At 36.1% G+C, this 21,073-nt stretch overlaps 1 protein-coding gene across 1 annotated transcript in view; it reads right to left on the minus strand.

Moving 5' to 3' along the window:
* LOC107549438 (partitioning defective 3 homolog B-like) overlaps window positions 1-21,073 on the minus strand; it is a 186,380-nt gene that overhangs the window by 121,991 nt on the left and 43,316 nt on the right. Inside the window, exons 4-5 of the mRNA XM_016230506.1 lie at window positions 11,622-11,722; window positions 5,330-5,421 (exon numbers count right to left, since the gene is read on the minus strand). Coding sequence (XP_016085992.1) covers window positions 5,330-5,421; window positions 11,622-11,722 — 193 coding nt within the window. The remainder of the gene's footprint in view (window positions 1-5,329; window positions 5,422-11,621; window positions 11,723-21,073) is intronic.

The following is a 21,073-nucleotide window of genomic DNA, read 5'->3' on the forward strand; positions in this document are numbered from 1 at the left end:
AGCTGGGGATGCAGTACTGCAGAGCGCTTTACAATCTATAATGATGTGTAAGTGTGTGTGTGTGTGTGTGTGTGTGTGTGTGTGTGCACACATGTGTGCATCAGTAATACTGATTGACAGAGGCGGTGAAGAGAGGCGAAAGATAAACTTCATCCCTCTCTTCAGGAGACGATATGAGGTCACATGACCTGCGAAAAGAGGCACGAATGGAGAAAACGTGACATAGGTATGCCTCCCGTTCTGTGACTATGGCAACAAGTGTAAATATTAAGACCGGGAATGACGATATATACACATAAGCTCTAGTGCTACTCGTACATCTCAATGTGAAATCATCTACTGAAATCACAACGCTCAGAAGAGCCAAACCTTACAGGCTGAGATCAGTTTAGCCGTTTCCATTATTTCAACTTGATAAGAATTTCAATAAGAAAAGCTGCTTCTAGATAAGCATTAAAAAGCTCATTTAAAACAGAATAAGCACAAGACATTAAGTCTGACTCATAAACATGGATAAACAGTTGAAATATTATATTATACGGTTCAATCATTATAAAAGTGCTTTACAAGGTTAAAACGCTTGTTAAACAAGGCTCTTTTAAAAATATCACAATAAGGTTGTGTGCATTTACAGATTAAATATCAGTTATCCTATCAGTTGATCACAGTGTTAAAAGTTATCAGCCAAATTAAATATTACAGTTTATTAGAAAAAAGTATATTGTAAAAGTATTAAAAGCATAAATACAGTGCCTTGCGAATGTATTCATATCCCTTCATTTGTTCACATTTTGTTTTGTTGCTGCCTTATGTTAAACTGCTTTAAATTAGTTTTTTCCACAACAATCTACACTCCACACACCATGATTATAAAGCAAAAAACAGGCTTTTAACATATTTGCAAATGTATTAAAAATAAACACTAAAATGATTCCATTGCATAAGTATTCATATCTGGGACAGTTGAAATTTAGCTCAGGAGCATTCATTTTGCTTGTAGATGTTACTAAACTTCAAGTGAAGTTAACCTGTGGCAAATTCAATTGAATGGGTATTATTTGGAATGGCACACATGTCTTAATAAAATGTCTAACAGCTGATAATGCATATCAGAGCAAAAACCAAGCCCTGAGGTCAAAAGAACTCCCTGTAGAGCTCTTTTTCTGCTTCACTGAAGGGTCACAGACTTCCTGTAATGGAAGAAGTTTGAAACAACCAGGACTCTTCCTAGAGCTGGCCTCCTGGCCAAACTGAGCAACTGATGGAGAAGGGCTTTGGTTAGTGTGGTGACCAATAACCTGATAGTCACTCTAGTTGAGCTCCATAATCATATGTGGAGATAGGAGAAATCTACAGAAGGACAAACATCACTTCAACACTCCACCAATCCAGTCTTTATGGCGGTGTGGCCAGATGCAATCCTCTCCTCAGTGAAGACACATGAAAACACACTTGGAATTTACAAAAAAGCATTTAAAGGACCCTCAGACTCTTGAGAAACAAGATTCTCTGGTCTGATGGACCTCAATTCCACTCATCATGTTTGAAGGAAACCAGCTCTGCTCATCACCTGCAGATTAGCATCCCAAAAGTAAAGTGTGCTGGTAGCAGCCTCAAGCTGTGGGGCTGTTTTACAGCGGCAGGGACTGAGGGACTCGTTAGAGTAGAAGGAACGCTCAGTGCAGAAAAATATAGAGATAGCATTGATGAAAACCCAGTTCAGAGCATTCAGAACCTCAGACTGGGCAGAAGGTTCACCTTCCAACAGGACAGTGACCCCAAGTACAACAAGAGTGGCTTATAAACAACTCTGTGAATGTCCTTGAGTGAAACAGCCAGAGCCTGGGCTTGAACCCAATCAAATATTTTCTGGAGAAACCTGAAAATGTGCATCTGCCCCCATCCAACCTGACAGAGCTTGAGAGGTGAAGAGATGAGGAGAGGAATGGCAGATAATTGCCAAATGCTGATGAGCAAAGCTTGTTGCATCAAACAAAAAAAAAAACTTGAGACAGTAAAGGTGCATCAGCTAAATATTTAGTTTATAATGTTAATACTTATTCAATGTACTTATTTCAGTTTTTTATTTTGAATACATTTACGAAGTTGTGACAATTCTGTTTTTGCTTTCTCAGTATCGTATATGGAGTGTAGATTGATGTGGAAAAAAAGTAATCCAAAGAAGTTTATCATAAGGTAGCAACATAACAAGATGTGCAAAAAATTAAGGGGTATGAATACTTTCGCAAGGCACTGTATGATAGTAGGGCTGAACGATTTTGGAAAATAATCTAATTGCGATTTTTTTTTTACCAATATTGCGATTGCGATTTAATATGCAATTATTTTTTAAAGCTCTTTATGTTCTGTATTATACAACAAAGACAAGCTATAAATCATTGTATAGTATGACCAACACACTATTAGATTAAACATAAATGTTCTTTTCTTTAGGCCAGGCCTATATGTTAAGATGAAATTAGGTGATGCATGAATTGATATGAATTACATTTTTGTTTAACAACTACAATCACAGTATATTGACTGATTTGTTGAACTTCCAACCTTGTAAGCATGTAATAATTATGACAACATAAAGCACTGACAAATAAGCCTGGTGTAAACATTAATATGAAAGTCAGTAACAAATCACACAAACTAAAGTAGATTGCAGAAATCTAAAAACAAATATGTTGCTTTACCACACTACTTTAGGTAATTCAAAGTCACTGCAATAAACATATGTAAATATGTGGACTGCACTAAACACTGTCTGTTAACTTTAGACCAGTGGTTCTCAAACTTTTTTGGTCGCGCCCCCCTTTAAACCTATAAAAAAAAAGATATGCCTCGTCATATTTTCTGCATTTAGCTTTTAAATGACCAGCACCTGCCTGGGTCTGTGCGACTTCATCTATGGCTTTTCTCTTCGCTTTCACAAACCGATCCATCTCCCATTCTAATTACGTCCTTTGGCTATTTACGGTTTTATTTCTTTTCTTTTTCTGCTGATGGCCCGCGCTCGACTTGAAGCAGCTTAGACAGATGGGTGTGTGTCATCAAAGTACTGGGAGAGCTATAAGAGAGCGCGGACGTCTCCTTATGCTTTCTCTCACCGTACTTTGATGTCATAGGCTACACCGATCGATCTTCAAGTCGAACACACCTCTTTACTCTCGTGTGTCACGTGACCGAGTGTAATCGCAGCCTCTGCGATTGAAAAAAAATCACGGTTTTTCATATCGCGATATTATCGCAAATGCAATTAATCGTTCAGTCCTATATGTGAGTATATACTGTATGTATATATAATATAAGCATATATACAAAAAGAAACTGATACATTTTATATCATGTTCAATCAAAAGTTGTGAATTATTTCCATGTCTTTTGGTTGTTCGATTAATATTTAAAACTTTTAAGACAAATGCATGGATCCAGTACACTGATACTGTACGTTCAACCGACTATGTCTGCTAGGATACTCACCAAAACGGGCATGTTGACATAATTTTTGTGTGAATTTGTCCATTCAAGCACAAGACATGAAAGAGAACTAAAGATTTGCATGCGTTCTGAGACATGTTTGGCGCTTCGGATGAGCGCACACACAAATCTTCTCACTGCGCGCACGAGTTCTCATTCACGTCTTCTGGCTCTTGAATGTTTAAACTGGCAAGGCTTAAATGAGTTAAGTTTAAACACAGATAGCAACGTGTGCTGTTCAGGTCTCATCTGCGCACACGCGCTATCAACTCCCAGGTGATGACGGCATAAATGACGGGTCTACTGGTCATTTTCCAGCATACGGCAGTCACATTAAACAAAGTTTACAAAGAGTGACTAGTTTGTCTAAGTTTTTTGTTCATCGCTGTTGTTGTAATCTATTAGGAAGCCAGAATGCATATCGAAAGAAACAGACATTAGCCGAACTCTGTCTGTTTTACACAAGCCATATTACAGATGTGTTGTCAGATTTAATTTGAACCGCAGTGCAATGTGCGTGCCGAACCGTGGGTGGAGAACGGTACGGTTTCGATCTTTTACCGAGAACCGTTACACTCCTAATATACAGTATATATACATATATATATATATATATATATATATACATACAAAATGAAACTGTGTGCAAATATTTGTACATTTAAATGAATATATGTATTAATACATAAGTAACAAATGATAATAACTAACATTTCAATAAATGTAAACAAATCAATCAACAATTAAACTATGTAAAATAAATGTAAGTAAAAATAAATATATATAAATGCATCAATAAAATGTAATTAAATGTAAATAAATATATCCAAAATGAAATAAATAAATAAAGTGATTGATAAATGTTAATATTTAAGTATTTACATACATTTAATATGTTGTTCATTTTTCATCCAGGATGATCCAGTTAACAACACAGTATTAAAGGCACAATATGTAAGATATTACACCACTAGAACAGTGTTATATATTTTGCTGACTTGTGTACTTACATTATCCCAAATGTTTAGAAGAATGTTTAAATCCAGAGAAATAAGCAATTTTAACTAGTGACACGGACCGTGTCTATAGTGTCATTGTGTCGCCTGCCAATGACGTCATAACCCCTCGATTTCCAGTTTTGTTTTGTAGAAAACATGGAAACACCAAATACGCTTTAATATGTTGTGCGTTTTATTAGACCGGTGACGACCGCACAGAGTAGCATTATAACAGAACTTTCAAACGTATCTAGTATGATAAAACAGCGCTGCTTTTTTCCCCCCACATACGCACGACCGGAAGCGGTCGACTGTGGCATAATAAAAGCTCCGCTGCTTTCGAGCCATGTGTCGCGCTCGTTCAACGGCCTCACCCTGCTTCATTCTACTACATGAATAAATCATTAGCTCATTCATGAACATGATTTCTGCCCGAGTCCCGTCAGATTGCATCGGCTGTGGGGATGAAGACCACAACTCCCATGATTCCACACTCCCCTCTTATTTTGTTAATATTATTAACATTTTGCAGTTACTGCAAAGTGTATGTAAAATTTTGACCAAAACCATATATATATATAACAGTATGCAAAGACCTCATGTCCAAAACACACAGGGCCCCACAAACACACACACACACACAGACACACACTTAAATAACCTTAATCTGACAACAAAGAGCTTTTGCAAAACAAAGACCCAAAGTAATCTCAGGACAGATTGCTGCTTGCACTGATTACTGAATTATTATTATTATTATTGTTATTGCTATTATTATTATTTTATCCCCAACTTATGAGTGCACATACACAATCATGTATATATGCATACACAAACTCCCTCACCTTAAGTCGACTTGTCCAGTCCAGGAGTTTGGGACGTCCACCTTGGGTTTGTCCATGGCTCCTCCCTTCACAGTGGTTGCATGACCAACACCCTGTCAACACAAATATACAATCTCCATGACTTCAGTTTCGTTAGAGCACCCAAAACATCCGCACCAAGCTTCAATGTTTCCTACTGAGCAACATGCCAAAGTGGCTGAACACAGTTCTGCACTGAAATACTGTAATTGCGTCCTTGATGTCACTCTCTCACTGCCTTACACTTCTTTTTAAACGATATCTCATTTTTAAATATCTCATCTGGGGACAGCGATCAAAACAGATAATAGGCAAATGAACAGAAAACAAACACAAAGATAAAGAGAAACAAAATGATGCACCGTAAAAGGGTAAGTCCACGTTCCTCACCGTGAAGCCACTCCTAATGCTGGTCCAGAACGTACCCTGTTCTCCACCCAACACACACACACATGGGACGACCCCCCCCCCCCTTACGGGACGCAGCAAACACAAGAAAGTGACCTAGATTATCTGAGTAGAGAGCGATTATCCCCCCCGCTAGGCCACATGCTACTGAGGGCCACAGGGGCAGAAGAAGCGGCGGGGCTATTGTTAATGTGCATCTCCCTTCTTTATTGAGTGCACACATGAGGACGACGACAGAGACATAGAGAGACTTTAATGGAGAGATGGTCGGATGACATAACAGTTCTGAAAAGGGAAAGCAGACATGTTCAAGCTAACGTTTACAAAAAATGACTACAGTTTCTGACTTCATGTTTTCAACATTGATAATAATAAGAAATGTTCTGGTAACACTTTACAATAAGGTGTCATTTGTTAACATTAGTTAATGTATTAACTAACATGAACGAAAAAAATGAACAACACATTTGTTACAGTATTTATTAATCTTTGTAAACGTTAATGAAAATACAGTTATTCATTGTTCATGTTAGTTCACAGTGCATTAACTAATGTTAACAAATACAGCTTTTGATTTTAATAATGCATTAGCAAATGTTGAAATTAACATGAACTAAGATCAATAAATGCTGTAGAAGTATTGTTAATGCTTAGTTCATGTTAACTAATACAGTTAATAACTTTTGAGTAATGAATCTTATTGTAAAGTGTTGCCAATGTTTCTTAAGCAGCAAATCAGCATATTAGAATAATTTCTCATGTGACACTGAAGACTGGAGTAAGGATGATGAAAATTCAGCTTTGCATCACAGGAATAAATTACATTTTAAAACATATTAAAATAGAAATATTTTAAATTGCAATAATATTTCAGCTTTTATTGATAAACTGATACCGTTTTTTGTCTTAAAATACAATATAAATAAAATAACAATGAAACTGGCCACCTGAAAAAAAAGAATCTATTAATGAATTATTATGGTTGTAGTAAGCACAGTATTTTTTTCAGAAAATAAGTCGCACTGGGTCAAAATTGCATTGTTGAGAGAACATATGTCGTATAAATCACATTTTATTATTGCAATTAAATATAATGTAAAATACTGGTAAATTAAATGATTTTTAATTTTTTTTATTTAAGTGTAGTCAGAACAGGATTTAAAAATATACAAATACAATACAAAACAAACATAAATTATAGCATTCATTATAAACAACATGTATTATAAACAGCAAGCCAAAAATATTTTTTAAATATTTGTTTGAAATGCTCTCCACAAACAAACTTGGGCTCACGTACTGAGCTCATTCGGCACCAATACAAACTTGTGCTTTGTATATGTTTTGTGCACTTGACATTAATTGCATTATATAAGTCACAGCTAACTAAAAAAAAAAAAAAAAAACATGCAACTTATATTCTGGAAAATACGGTTTTGCAGGTTTTGGTGGGAACTAAATAGAACAACGGGGGGAAAAAAATAATATGATCCCCCTAAAAAACTGACTCAGGCGTGATGTGAGGATTTTGTTGATATGTTTACGACCTAAATAGGCTCGAAGTAAACGCAGTAAAACATTCACGGTCACACGCATCAGCCGTGAGAGCGGAGTCTATATTAAATATGTGTCCTTGGCTCTCGGGGTGCATGGCCTGTTTACATAAGACTTATGAGTGGTGGGTAAACTCTTGGGAATACGGTAATTGAATAAATGTCAAAGCCCAATGAGAGAGAGTTTGTAAGAGACTGTGTGTGTGTGTGTGTCTGTGTGTGTGTGTGTGTGTGTGTAGGGATTTGCATCATAAATGTGTTTCTCTATGACCTTTGTGTCCATCTCATCCATCAATCTAACTGTAGAGCTGACAGATAATACAACAGCAAAGCCTGATCATCAATCTAATGTACAAGATAACTCAGCACAAATTCTAACATAAGACCTAGACAAAAAGACACTAACTCAAACTGTTAAGAGTACCATGGTGCCTTAGTAATACCATGGCATTCATTCTTTAATGTACCTTGGGGTACTATACCACATACTATGATATTTGAGCCTTTTAACGCTATTGCTTGGCAATATTTGACCACAGTGTCCCAAAACACGCTTGCTGCCAATCAGCAGTAAGGGGCGTGTCTAATAATGACAGGGAGAAGAGAGCGCTCAGCGAGTGCACAGGACGGATATTAGCAGATCGACTATAGATAGCGAGAGATGGCAGATAGAAAAAAAAGAGGAACATTTTGGAGGAACAAAACATTAAAAAGAAGGGTTACGATCAGGCAAGAGGTAGGACCCGCATAAATATTGGAGCAGCTTTCCATTCAACACACACTACTACCAAACACATTCGACCTGAATTACCATAGTAACACACAGATTCCGCCATCGTCGCTGCCAGGGTCATGTACGTACGTGTGGGGCAGAGTTATCAAAATAGAGGCAATGTCCTTTTGGCGTATGGGCGTGTTTGTTTGGGTGTTTTCAAATATCAACATCGTTTGGCAAAATTCTCTTAGTGTGCCTTTAACACAACTTTATCCATCAGTTAGCGTTTACTGTAAATATGATTTTCATGCACAAGCTGCTTTTTTCTCTGTAAAGTTTCTGATCTGATCCAAAACAAAAGTCTTGATGGGTTCATTGTAAATATTGTTCCAGGCTTAATGTTGTTGATTCAGGAGCAAGTTATGAAATCAAACCAAAACAACTAGAACAAGTTCTTGGAACAGCATCCTTTTTAGTCCTTGAACAATATTCCATAACCAGACCAGATCAGATTTTAAAATGAGGTTTAGAGTCTTGAATAATATCTTTAATGAATCTCATCAGGTTGTTCCAGGAGCATCAGATCAGAACGCAATGTCTTACTTGTGTAAATCACGTGTCTGAAGTACACACTGCAGTTTCTGATCTAATGGAAGTCCTTTCTGAAAAACTCCCTGGAGGAACTCTGAGCTTCATGTTCATGTTATGGCAGGGAAGGGAAGGGGAACCCTGAAGCTCTCCCAGTCCCTTATCATCCATCCCAGGAGCTCAAGCTCACAGCCGGTGGTCACCTTCACTGAAGCACAGCACACCGTTAAATGATTTGAGGAGTTTCTCTGGGCTGCTGAGCTCTGCTCTGCTCTGCTCTGCTCACAGCTGTATGTACAGGAGAGCCGGGTAATTATGAGTGTGGGATGGTGATTCTCTCCCCCGTTTTGTTGGCCACAAGATGATTATCAGATGTGCTGAGGAGCTTGTCTGGACTTTCCAGCACACATAAACATGAATGTGAGATAATGTGTAATTATGGTCAGTGCTCTAATAACCACCAAGGACCTTTAATTGATTTTCATACAATGCTACGGTCAGGGGACATTCGCTTTGTTCACTGTTTGTGTTTGCTTGTTTCTTTTGTTGGTTGGTTTCTTTTTCTTTCGTTCTAAATTTGATTGTTCATTGATTTATTCATTCTTTGTTCATTTTTTTTGTTTATTTCAGTAGTTTACTTGTTTCCTTGGTTTGTTGGTTTACCTTTTTTGGTAGTTTTTAGTTTGCTTGTTTATTTTTTGTTTCATTCATTTGTTTGTTTGGTCGTTCATTTATTCATGGGTTGGTTTATTTTTGGTTTGTTTAGGTAGTCTGTTTGTTTCTTTGGTTTGCCTTTTTTGATCATTTCTTTGTTTCTTTTGTTCATTTGTTCATTCATTTCTTTAGTTGGTTCATTCTTGGTTTATTTTTTGTTTGTTTCTGAAGTTTGTTTGTTTCCTTGGTTTATTGGTTTCTTTCTTTCTGTCTTTCTTATCTTACTTTAAGTTGTTTGTTATTCATTTTTATTGGTTTATTCATGGTTTATTTTTTGTTTGTTTTAGCAGTTTACTTGTTTCCTTGGTTTATTAGTTTGCCTTTTTTGATCATTAATTTGTTCTTTCTTTCATAAATTTATTTGTTTGGATTGTTCATTTATTAGCTGGTTCATTCTTGTTTTTGTTTTGTTTTTTACTTTCAATAGTTTGCTTGTTTCCTTGGTTTGCTGGTTTGCCTTTTTTTACCTTGCTTTCTTTCTTTGTATCAAATAAATTCAGCCTTGGTGAGAGACTTCTTTCAAAAACATTATAAAATCTTACTCAACCCAAATATTTGACCTGTAGTGTCAATTTACAAGATATTGTCTGAAACTGATCAACAGTGACATGCACATGTACAGCATAATGTACAGTATTATAACATTAATGAAATTAAAAGGCTAATTTCATTTCATTTTCAGTGGGGTTCAGACTTGCTCAAGATCAAGATTTTCCAGAGCATCACTAAAAGCTGGCCTCTGACTGTAGGCACTGATTGGTTGATAGAAATGTTGATCCAGGAACATGTCCTAGTATTATAAATCACATTTTAACTAGCAAAAACAAAATCACAGTGCAGTCTCCAATTATCCTTTACATGTGTCACCTGATTCTTAAGAGTGCTGAAGAAGTCCTGCAGGAGGAATTGGAATCAGCAGTGATGGCACTGACAGAAGCAGATATTTATTTGGGAGCAGAGAGAATGCGCATATATTTATGAATCCTCACCATCTCAAAAGTGCTGCCGTTGATGCATTAGCGTGCCCTCACTCTGTCATTGAGGAGTGCACCGCAATGATTACTGTCACTCAGAGCCATCTGGGACGGATGTGTGCGAGCATCTGCACGAGTCGTAATTTTGCAGACACCTTAAGAATTCCTAACAATTGCGTTACACTTTCTTTTCCCGTTTGATGCTAATATTTCTGAGATATTGGACAGTTTTATGTATGTAATCCTAATACACTCAGCAGTTTCCAAGAGCCTGAAAGTGCTACAATTTAGGAAATGGCACACTCAGAATTAAAATATACTGTGTTGGCTTTCTGTGTGACCCCGAGGCACTGAGAGTACATTCAGCAAAATCCTAAACACTGTTCATTCATATTGAAAATTACACTACTATTCAAAAGTTTGGGGTTGGTAAGATTTTGAAATGGTTTCGAAAAAGTCTCTTCTGCTCACCAAGGCTGCATTTATTTGATGAAAATGCATTAAAAACTGAAATATTATTACTATTTAAAATAACTGTTTTCTATTTCAATATCTTTTAAAATGTAATTTATTCCTGTGATGCAAAGCTGAATTTTCAGCAGCCATTTCTCCAGTCTTGTGTCACATGATTCTTCAAAAACCACTCTAATATGCTGATCTGCTGCTCAAGAAACATTTCTTATTATTAATGTTGAAACTGGTTGTGCTATGCATAATATTTTTGTGGAAAAAATGTTTTCAGGATCCTTTGATAAAAAGAAAGTTCAAAAGAACACATTTTATTTGAAGCAGGAATCTACTGTAACATTACAAATGTCTTTACTGTCACTTTTGACCAATTTAATGCATTCTCACTAAATAAAAGTATTATTGTCTATTAGAAAAACAAATCTTACTGACCCCAAACTTTTGAGCAGTAGTATATGTGCTGTGTCTGTCTCTGTCTAAATGTGAGAGCAAAAAGAGCTGTTTAATAGATGACCTCAAACACAAAGAATGAAAGAGAGACATATAGCGAGAGTAAAAGCTTTGTTGATGAAAACAATCATGGAAGAAAGTAAGATAACAATGTGGCAGAGCTAAAAGGTCAAACTTAAGCACAAATATAATATGACCATGAATGTTGAGTGTTCAGTGTAAATCCTGCAAACAAGGACAGTATACATCAGAAGACCAAGAACTCAAAAGTAGTCTTGTATTGCTTCTTCCAAAAGCACAATACAAATCTGGCCTTCATTTACTGTAACTGAACTGAAAAAAGAAAGTTGACACTTTCCCAGACACTCCTATCAAACATCAGCATGTGGTGTGTGTTCACTCACAGTGGACTGGGGTCTGCTGGTGTCCTCAGGGTCCAGTGAAATGACTTCCAGGGGCGGGGCGAGGGCAGGGTCACTGCTGCTTCGCACGGATAGAGGAGTGGCTGATGGGAAAAAAGTCAAAGAATACACTTTTAAATCTAAAATAGAATCATTCTGCATTTTAAAACCTAGGTTAAGTGGAAAAGATATTGACTTAGACTGTGAAAAAGCACTGTGGCACCATGATACAATCATATAGCACCAAACATTGTTATTTTAGTATCATTGAGTTACCATAATAGGTTTTGTTAATACTTTGAATTAGATTTTATTCATATTTTCCATTTTAATTTTGTGTGTTTGTCATTTTTATTAGCCTTTTTTAATATGTCAATTTTTTAAGTTTTAGTTATTTTAGTACTTCAACTAAACAAAAATGAGAAATGTTGCATCCATGCCTTGGCAACTAGCTGAAATAAAAATTATATATTTTTTATATTTAATTTTTTTTTTATTTCAGTTAATGATGAGTAATGTTTAAGTAATATTTTAGTTTCAGTTAACAATAATAACCTTGGAAATGTATAATTATCATTTTTATGTACCATGGCATTTACATAGTGCTTCAAACAATACCACTGTAGCAGCACAGTAAATGTCAGAAGTATTACCATGACACTTTTTTTGTAAGTAAAGATAATACTGGTTCATCTGATCTTTGAAGAACTCCAGCATAAAATAAGTACATCTGAGCCATTATTGTTATGTCTCATTTACCATTATTCACGTTTATCTTCTCAGACAGACAAGTGCTGGTCAAACACTTTTTGAACAGCACCAAGAGTGTTTTCATTTTCAGACACACATTGGATCATACAAACACAATTAAAATCACACTAAACTCACCACATGAAAGCACAACAATACATTCTCACGGAACACAAGCACAAAGACATCTGAATGAGTCAGAGCAGCTTTCCGTACACATACTCAGTCCTGCCAAACGTCTCCCATCACACACATTTGTCTGGTTTCCATAAAAGGGACGACAGCCAAAGTGCTCAGCAGAAACGGCTACGGGAACAGGATGCTAGATCCGTCAAAAACAGCTCTGTCTTTTACAGGAACAAAATAATACTACAGAAAAATGCAATGAGGGAGTTTTATATCAGCACTGTACAACAGAATGTCCTTGGCCTCCATACGGAAAAGGATCTCCAAGACCTCCTGAGATAAGGCCGGAGACACTGTGACATCTCAAGGATCTCAAGTACACAAGTGTGTGGAACGCTGGCATGGCAGCAAGGTCACTGCTGGTGAAACAGTTAAATGAGCTGAATCATAAGAAACAGGGTTTTCTACCACAGGGATAAAGAGTTTTATATACCATGTTTATGAAGCTGAGATATATTAAATATCACGATTTGAGATGTTGCGATTTCCTAATCGCAAAGCCTGCGATGTGGACGCGATATTACACTGTTCCAGAGCATATGCACGACTGGAAGCCTTGAGTTGCAGTCTTACTTGCCCTGGGCAAGAGTGAGCGCACCTCCGTTCTCCCCAATCAGCACTGCTCTAGCCAACTGCGTAAACACCCACCATTAAAAAAAAAAAAAAAACGGAAAGCGGGACGGGAGAGAGACAGAGTGGGATTATGGCGTCTACTGGGTCAGATCGATAGTTAGGCAAATTAAAACTAAAGAAAACCGTATGCAACTTAAGCTTCGAAATGACAGACAACTAACCAAAAATGTAATTTGCAAGAGCTGCGTCACAGCGCATATCAAAAGCTCCCTTGTCTGTTCTGTTTTCAGTATTGGAGAATAAAATACATTCTTAGATGTTTTTGTTAGTATGTGAACGTTATCTTGCACATTGCTTGCTAATTTCAAGCATTCAGCACATTTTCCACTTGCTCTTAAAATCCCAAATACTTAAAAGGAATAAATCAGCCTATGTAACATATGTAATACTTTAATAATTGACTTAAGAAATACAGTTCTTTATTTATAAAAAATAAACAAATATTTTCTTTGAAATTAAGTAAATTCTGTAAAAGTAGTTATACCATTATAATCTTGCCTGCTGAAAAAAAAAAACAATAGAACCCCTCCCAAAACACAATAACAAATGTAATGGATTTCAGGGTTATAATGGGAATTTGTTTGGTTTTAATGTAAACTATAATGGTGTCTATTTGATGGATTCTATTGGTGGGATGTAATCTGGCAGATGGCAACCAATAGAACGACAGTCATTCCTATTGGAAAGGAATTTTGTACTGGTTTAATGGAAACTATAAGAATTTCTGTGATGGTTTCTATTGTTTTCTTCAGCAGGGTAATGATACCCATACTGTGCTGCACATTATTGACAATATTGAGCTGAAGCTTGACTTTGCAAATTTAAAATCAAATCAAATCGCAATATCTGTCAAAAAAATCGCAATTTGATATTTTCCCCCAAATCGCACAGCCCTACTAAGCAGCAAAAATTACTAATTCAGAAACAGTAACCCCACTAATGAGCTCATTAGCATATGCCTGTCCTACATTTACATGTTAACAAACAGAGCATATTCATCCACCCTAATGAATGACAGTGTGTACTACAGAGGTTAGCTATTTATGCTACATAGTTGTTGTTTTTTAATCAGATTATGCGTCATTCATCTGTATTTGTGTACAAGTGCTCATTTTTATGTGCAAAGAAAAAGTTCAAGCAAAATTCCTGCCAGTTTCACAACAGGTCTGTAAACATAAATTCCTCCCCTTATTCTTTATTAGTTGCATTTAGTTATTTTTTTCCAGATAAATACTGCTCTGATTGCCTAAATAAATAAAAGATATTGCTTCCTTAAAATGCATAAGGAAGAATGTTTTTAGGGTAGTAGCAGGGTGTATAAGTTTATGCATTGTTTCGGAAAAGTGAGATTTTTTTTCAAAGCTGCATTAAATTGATCAAAAGTGACAGTAAAGGCATTTCTAATGTTACAAAATATTTCTAATTCAAGTAAATGCTGTTCTTTTGAAGTTTATATTCATCAAAGAATCCTGAAATATGTATTACAGTTTCCACAAAGATATGAAGCAGCACAACAGTTTTCAACACTGATAATATTAAGAAATGTTTCTTGTCAGCTTATCAGCATATTAGACTGATTTCTGAAGGATCATGTGACACTGAAAACTGGAGTAATTATGCTGATAATTCAGCTTTGCATCACAGGAATAAATTACATTTTAAAATATATTCATATAGTAAACCATTATTTTAAATTCTACAAATATTTCACAATATCACTGTATTTTCTTTTTATGAACAGTCTTGGTGAGCATGAAAGACTTTCAATGTACAGTTTTAAAGTAGCTTCCTACACTGACAAGAACTAATTATCTTGTATGTACTGGTAAAAGTGACAGAACACAATACTGATGACTTCTGCCAGCCGCAAATAACAGAAAGAGCAAGTCTGACCCTGAAAAGATAAAGAAAAGCTCAAAAAAATCAAGCACAGTGCTTATCAAACAGACACTTCCAGCAGCAAAGACTGCTCATATCCTTCAGTCTGCTTCTAGAAATCATCAAAAAGGCTTTTGGGTATGGTCACACTAGCACAGAAACTCTCATTCAGGTGAAGTTGGTATGTTCTGGGAGTCATTAACACAGACTTTGTGTTCGTCTTTTTAAGGTACTGAAACCAAAAGCAACATCTGCTATAGTAGCTAATTCATTAGGAAAGCTGTTGGTATTGCTTTTTGAGCAATATTTCAACTTATCAGGGCCATCTTTAAATGTATCACTGAGCTATTGAACTATATTTCTCTGCATACAGATAAGGCCAATCAAAGAGACCTAGACAGAAACCCAGACTCTTTTCAGGCCTGAGAAGGCCTTGGATAGATGTCCCAGTATTCTTACTATCCTTTTCCATAAATATTATATTTTAAGCTTTATGTTTGTAACCTGTGTGTATGCCACCTTAAGCAACTCTTAAACCATAACCTTCATTGCCATCATTTATCTACACCATAAGACCTCCAACATACAGTAAGGCACTAACTACACCCTAAAGACCTTACTAAGGACGCTCACAATAAGAAAGCTCTCAGACCTTTGTGATGTTTATGAATTCCCATAAAGGAGTGTTACATCTGTGCAGTGTCTTGATGAAGAGTTTCCCTCAACTCCAATCAATCTTCCCAATCCTGCAGAACCTGGTGGAGCTTGAGCTCCAGGCTCAAGGTTAATCGTCAAGAGGATTGTTCATGCAAACTCATTTTAGGCGTTATTTTTGGTTTTACGTCCCTTAAAAAAACTGAGGTATAAGAATCTGTGTGAAATATGTAAAGGCAGGGGCGATTCAAGGTAAAACCTTTAATTACTGGCTATTCTGACACAGGAGTGGAACAACCCATCTGGTGGTCTCATCTTCCAGGAAAAGCATGACATTTGGAGTGTGCTATGAATATGTGCTTTCAGCTGAATAAATAACAGAGCCAATCCCACAATATAAGTAATCAGGCTAAAAATAAAGAGAATTTGAGTGTGAAAATATTAAAGTATTAATAGACTAAATGTTTGACATTCACAGACCTGAAGCCACACATCAAATGTTTTCATAAGAACTGTTTGCCTTTTATATATATAACAAAAAAGTAGAAATATGTATTAATGGTTTTATTAAAGCTGTGTAAAGGTAAATAACTACAATTTTATTTAATGTTTTTATTATTACAAACATTAATACTTTTTAGTCGCTTTTAAATTGACAATGCTATTACAAGTTGCTTTATCTTTTTTAACATGTTCATTTTGTCGTGCTGCTGAATATGTCACTAATGTTAATCAAACAACAAAACAGCTATAACAAAGATTAATCTAAATTTAATTCATACAGTGAACACTATGCAGTGTTATTTTACACTTAATTATAACATTTCTGTATCTGAATACTACTGTTTATTTTATCTATGCTTGTAAATTGTGTATTTCTTTTTTTTCTTTTTCTTTCTTTTTTTTTACTGACTGTTCACTTGCCTTTAATCATGTTTGAAATTTCTCAGACTATAGTTTTTGCTGTGGTATATGAAAAAGTACTTAAAGTGCGTGGAAAGCAAAGTTACAATGATATCAAATTAGTGTCATTCATTTTTTGTTAAAATGACATTTTCTGATTTGTGACATTACTTTCTATGTAATGCTAAAACACTGCTGGTCACTTTCAGAAGTTGTAGTGATTCTTTCTTGTCCAAGAAAGAATATGAAACAAATTGGTTATATAATTTTCATTTTTAAATATTTTAAAATATAATTGAAATTGATTTTACACACTTTAAGCAATACCGTATCGCATATCGAATATCGCATTTAACAAAGTATCGCATATCGCATTTTTCTTTAATATCGCACAGCCCTACTATATAGTAGTAAAACGCATTTGAACAGTAGCCTACTTTTTGATCAGTTCATCAGTAATATTCAAGAAATAATAGATATTGAATGGATGTTTGAACTTATTTGCATGTTTTTTTTGTTGTCTTTTTATCCTCATTCCAAATTATCAGGAAAAGAGGAAATCAACAGTAAAACAGGAGAAAGTAGAAAATTATTACTATATTACTGTGCCATAGTAAAATGCATGTGCCTATTTTCTGATCAGTTGACCAACTATCTGCCCAATCAGGTATCTAGGTGACACAGTTTATAGTTCTTGAGAGTATGATACCTCTCATTGCATGGCACAGCGCACAGACCTACCCCACACTGACTGCACCTGTGCTTTGTCTGCCGGCTGCCCTTAGAGCGTGCGCGATCAGAACAAACAGAACTCCTGCTGCCTCTACCTCTAGCAACAGCTCACCTATGGACACTACGACCACGTTCACCCCTGCCACCCCCATCCCCGTTGAGCAAAGGGTCGAAATGATCACTTGTTTGTGCTTCGTGAACACTCTCGCCTTGAACGGCGGCACCATTGCGCTGCAAAGATGTACCGTGAGAAGCGCGATTATTAGACGAGCGATCGTCATTTCCAAAAGGCAAATATTCCCCTTCAGAGTCAGAATCGGCGAATAACATTTGCAACACATCCTCACGGTACAACTTTTTATTAGCCATTTGGCGATTTTCTCTCAAAAATCTCACAATTTACTTGCACGCTATGAACTGAACTACTTCCGCATCAATGACACGATAGCTCACTTGCTCTGCTCTTTCCTCAAACACTTTGAATAGGAACATGACGTAATTTTGGTCTAGAATCGAAGTGCTACATGTCTGCCATCTAGTGGTAGGGAATACAAATGAGATATTACACCATATCAGGAACTACAGTCTATTTTATTAAGTATGACGTCTTGTCGCAATTTTGCGACTTTGGCGCTTAGAGGGTTAACAACACGCCTCAGAATGTTTCCCACTCAACTGCAATCCCTAAGCATTGTAAAGGTGATAAGAAAACTGCTCTCAAATCTGGGTTTAAACTTCCAGGATGAAGGACAGCATGGCGAATCCTCTTGACCTTTGACCCCTGAGAGGTCTGTCATGTGAAATGGGGTCAAGTGGGCACATTCTTTTAGTCAGGCGTCATCTGTTTGTCACGGCTCTATGCTGCGGTTATTCCCATCTGTGGCAAGTCACTACGAGAAAAATAAAAATATTCAGTCAAGAGCAGTTGAACGTTACCAAAAAAGAAAAAAAAGGAAAACCAGCTTGCACCAAGAACCAAATTTGAAGAGACGTTTGCGATCGACAGTCTGTTAACCTGTAATTCTGTTTTATTGGTAATCAATGTCTGACAGGTATGAGTGGCCACCTCAGGTGCTGCTGGGAGCCGTGAGAGAGAGCGTGTGTGTGTGTAATGAGCACGAGTGGGGATCGAGGGATCGATGCCGCTGCAATCATAGCACCGTGCCGTAGAGACAGTCAGAGCTGAGACAGATGTGCCCTGTTTCTGAGGACTGTTACGGCTCGAGCAGGAACAAACTCATGGTCTCTGGTTGGCAGAATAAAGCGCCATTCCATAATTACATCTGAAAAAAACCCTTCCTCAATCCTTTCCTTGTGCGCTGACTAAGTAAACATGGACAGCAGGTTTAATTTGTTTAAAGTACACCGCACTAATATGACACCCATGGTTGGAATGTGTTACCCATGACAACCGACCACATATCTTTGAATGCATCATCATCTCACAAGAAAAACGAGCTTATATGCTTTTAAATGGTTAAGGTGTTTCTCTTCAGACCCATTTATAACTAGTATAAACTACCCCTATCCGTAAAATAAAAGCAATTTAGAATTTAAAAAAATTAAATGCAAACATTGTAAAGCTTAATCTTTCAAAAAAAAAGTTATATAATCGGAAAAATGTAATGTCATGAATTTAAAAAAAGGAAATCATATCATATATGACAAATATATTTGTCATATACATCAACTTTAGGGTTGTAACGATATACCAGGATGACGGTTTATCACGGTTTGACCGTGCACGGTTATCATAATGTAAACATTAGCATATCTACGGTTTAAAAAAAATTAATGAATAAAAAATCTCACCCGCACACATGCAACTAATTTCCGCTCGGCTGCTTCACTCTGCATTCACTTGGCTGCTTACACGCACGTGCAGCGGAGAAAATGACAGAGACAGAGATAATATCTAATCTCCATCCCTGCCGAAAAAAAAGTTAATATCTGCAGTATGAGAATTAAAAAGTACGAAAAAAAAAAACCGCGGGGTTGTCCTTGAGGACGTATCCAATTTGCAAAAAATTTGGACGCAAAGTGGCTGCAAGAGCAGGCAATACATCCAACATCTTCGCTCATATTCGCGGACACCATCCCTCCATGCCGATAACGGTATGTCGCATTAATAACAAGTTATAAGTTAAGGCCGTATGATTTCCATGAAGCAGAGGGAATCCCAGTGCAGTCGTGAACATGGAATTTACAGAATAACGAGGATGTCACGTAAAACGCGCAATCTGATGGATGGAGAAGTCAAAAGTAGTTATGATATGTGTCTGTGAATATTAAAGCGCAAAGAGACTGCTATATAAATAATCTGCTTGTTTCTGCATGTCTCTGAGTGGTGCCGTTTTATCTAACATACTGCATACTGAAGTACGCATACATAAATGGTGTTTTCAGCGTCTAAGATACATAAATATGAACATCAGCAGAGCTGCTCAGAGAGAAAACGTAAATAAACATTTCCTAGTTTTATTTGAGAAAAAACATTGTCAAATACACTCTGAAACTCAAAGGTCTGCTACAACCCGTCAAAATAAAAGTTTGATTTAATTTTAAATTATGACAGAAATATATTGGCATTGTACAATGTACTTCAAAGTTTTAATAACAACAATAATAATATTCTTTATAATAAAATAATTTAAACATTGTTTTCAAGGAATATCGTGTTTGTCCGTGTTTTAACTTTGCCAAAAATAAAGCTGTACATTTTCATTTAATAACATTTTAAAACATTAATTAAAATGTTAAAGTGTGATTTAGATATATATAAGGTGTACAGCTTTATTTTATTATTATTTTTTTATTATTAATTTATTTTTTCAGAAGGGAGTCTTCGATAATTTCATTAAAATGGTTTCAAGTTTGTTGTAATAAAGGATTTGTTCACTCAAATAACTTACTCTTGTTCTTTTAAGAGTCATTGTTACTGATAAGAATTATTGTTCAATATATACTGTGATTTTCTGAGACGATTATCATACTGTGAAAATCTCATACCTTTACAACCCTAATCAACTTTATGGGGACAAATGTGTCCAAATAAATACATTTATTTATTTATTATTATACATATATAATGTTTAGAAAACATTTCATTACACCAAATGCACAACATAATGTTCTTTTTAGCAACGTCATATGACCCCTTTAATGTATGTCTTTGACCCACAGGCTGAGCGGTGACCCACTGCCCCTCTGTACCTATCTTCATTCAGCAGTCATTGCCTGTCACTCACTCTTAAGCTCCGCGCCCTGACTGAATAAAAACCAATGTGGCTTAGAAGTTCTTTTTTTTTTAGTTGAGGGGAATCTCATTGTGCTTTTGTACAGGCTGCTCTGGTTAACTCTCAGAGACTCACTGTTGGAAAACTGCAAAATAAAGCAATTAAGTAAGATAAATTTTTTGCTAATCATGAATCAAAACAACAGCTCACTCTCTTAAAAAATTATTACAACAACACAGCCACTGCTTGCAGACACTACTGCTGACAGAGTTTTGGATCAAATTAATGTTTGAGAATAAATATTTCTATTTTTTAGGTGTAGCGAAAAGAACAACAAATCACTTCATTTTTCACCTGCAATAAGGAAAGTAAAGAAATCATTCCAACAAAGTGACACATATTGACAGCAGAACCTTTTCTTTGGCCTCTTCAGATATAAAGCTTCATATAAAGTTCATTATAATCGCTATAAACTAACCCAAT

This window comes from Sinocyclocheilus grahami, unplaced genomic scaffold (genome assembly GCF_001515645.1).
Source record: "Sinocyclocheilus grahami isolate Dianchi unplaced genomic scaffold, SAMN03320097.WGS_v1.1 scaffold372.1, whole genome shotgun sequence".
Lineage (NCBI taxonomy): Eukaryota > Metazoa > Chordata > Actinopteri > Cypriniformes > Cyprinidae > Sinocyclocheilus > Sinocyclocheilus grahami.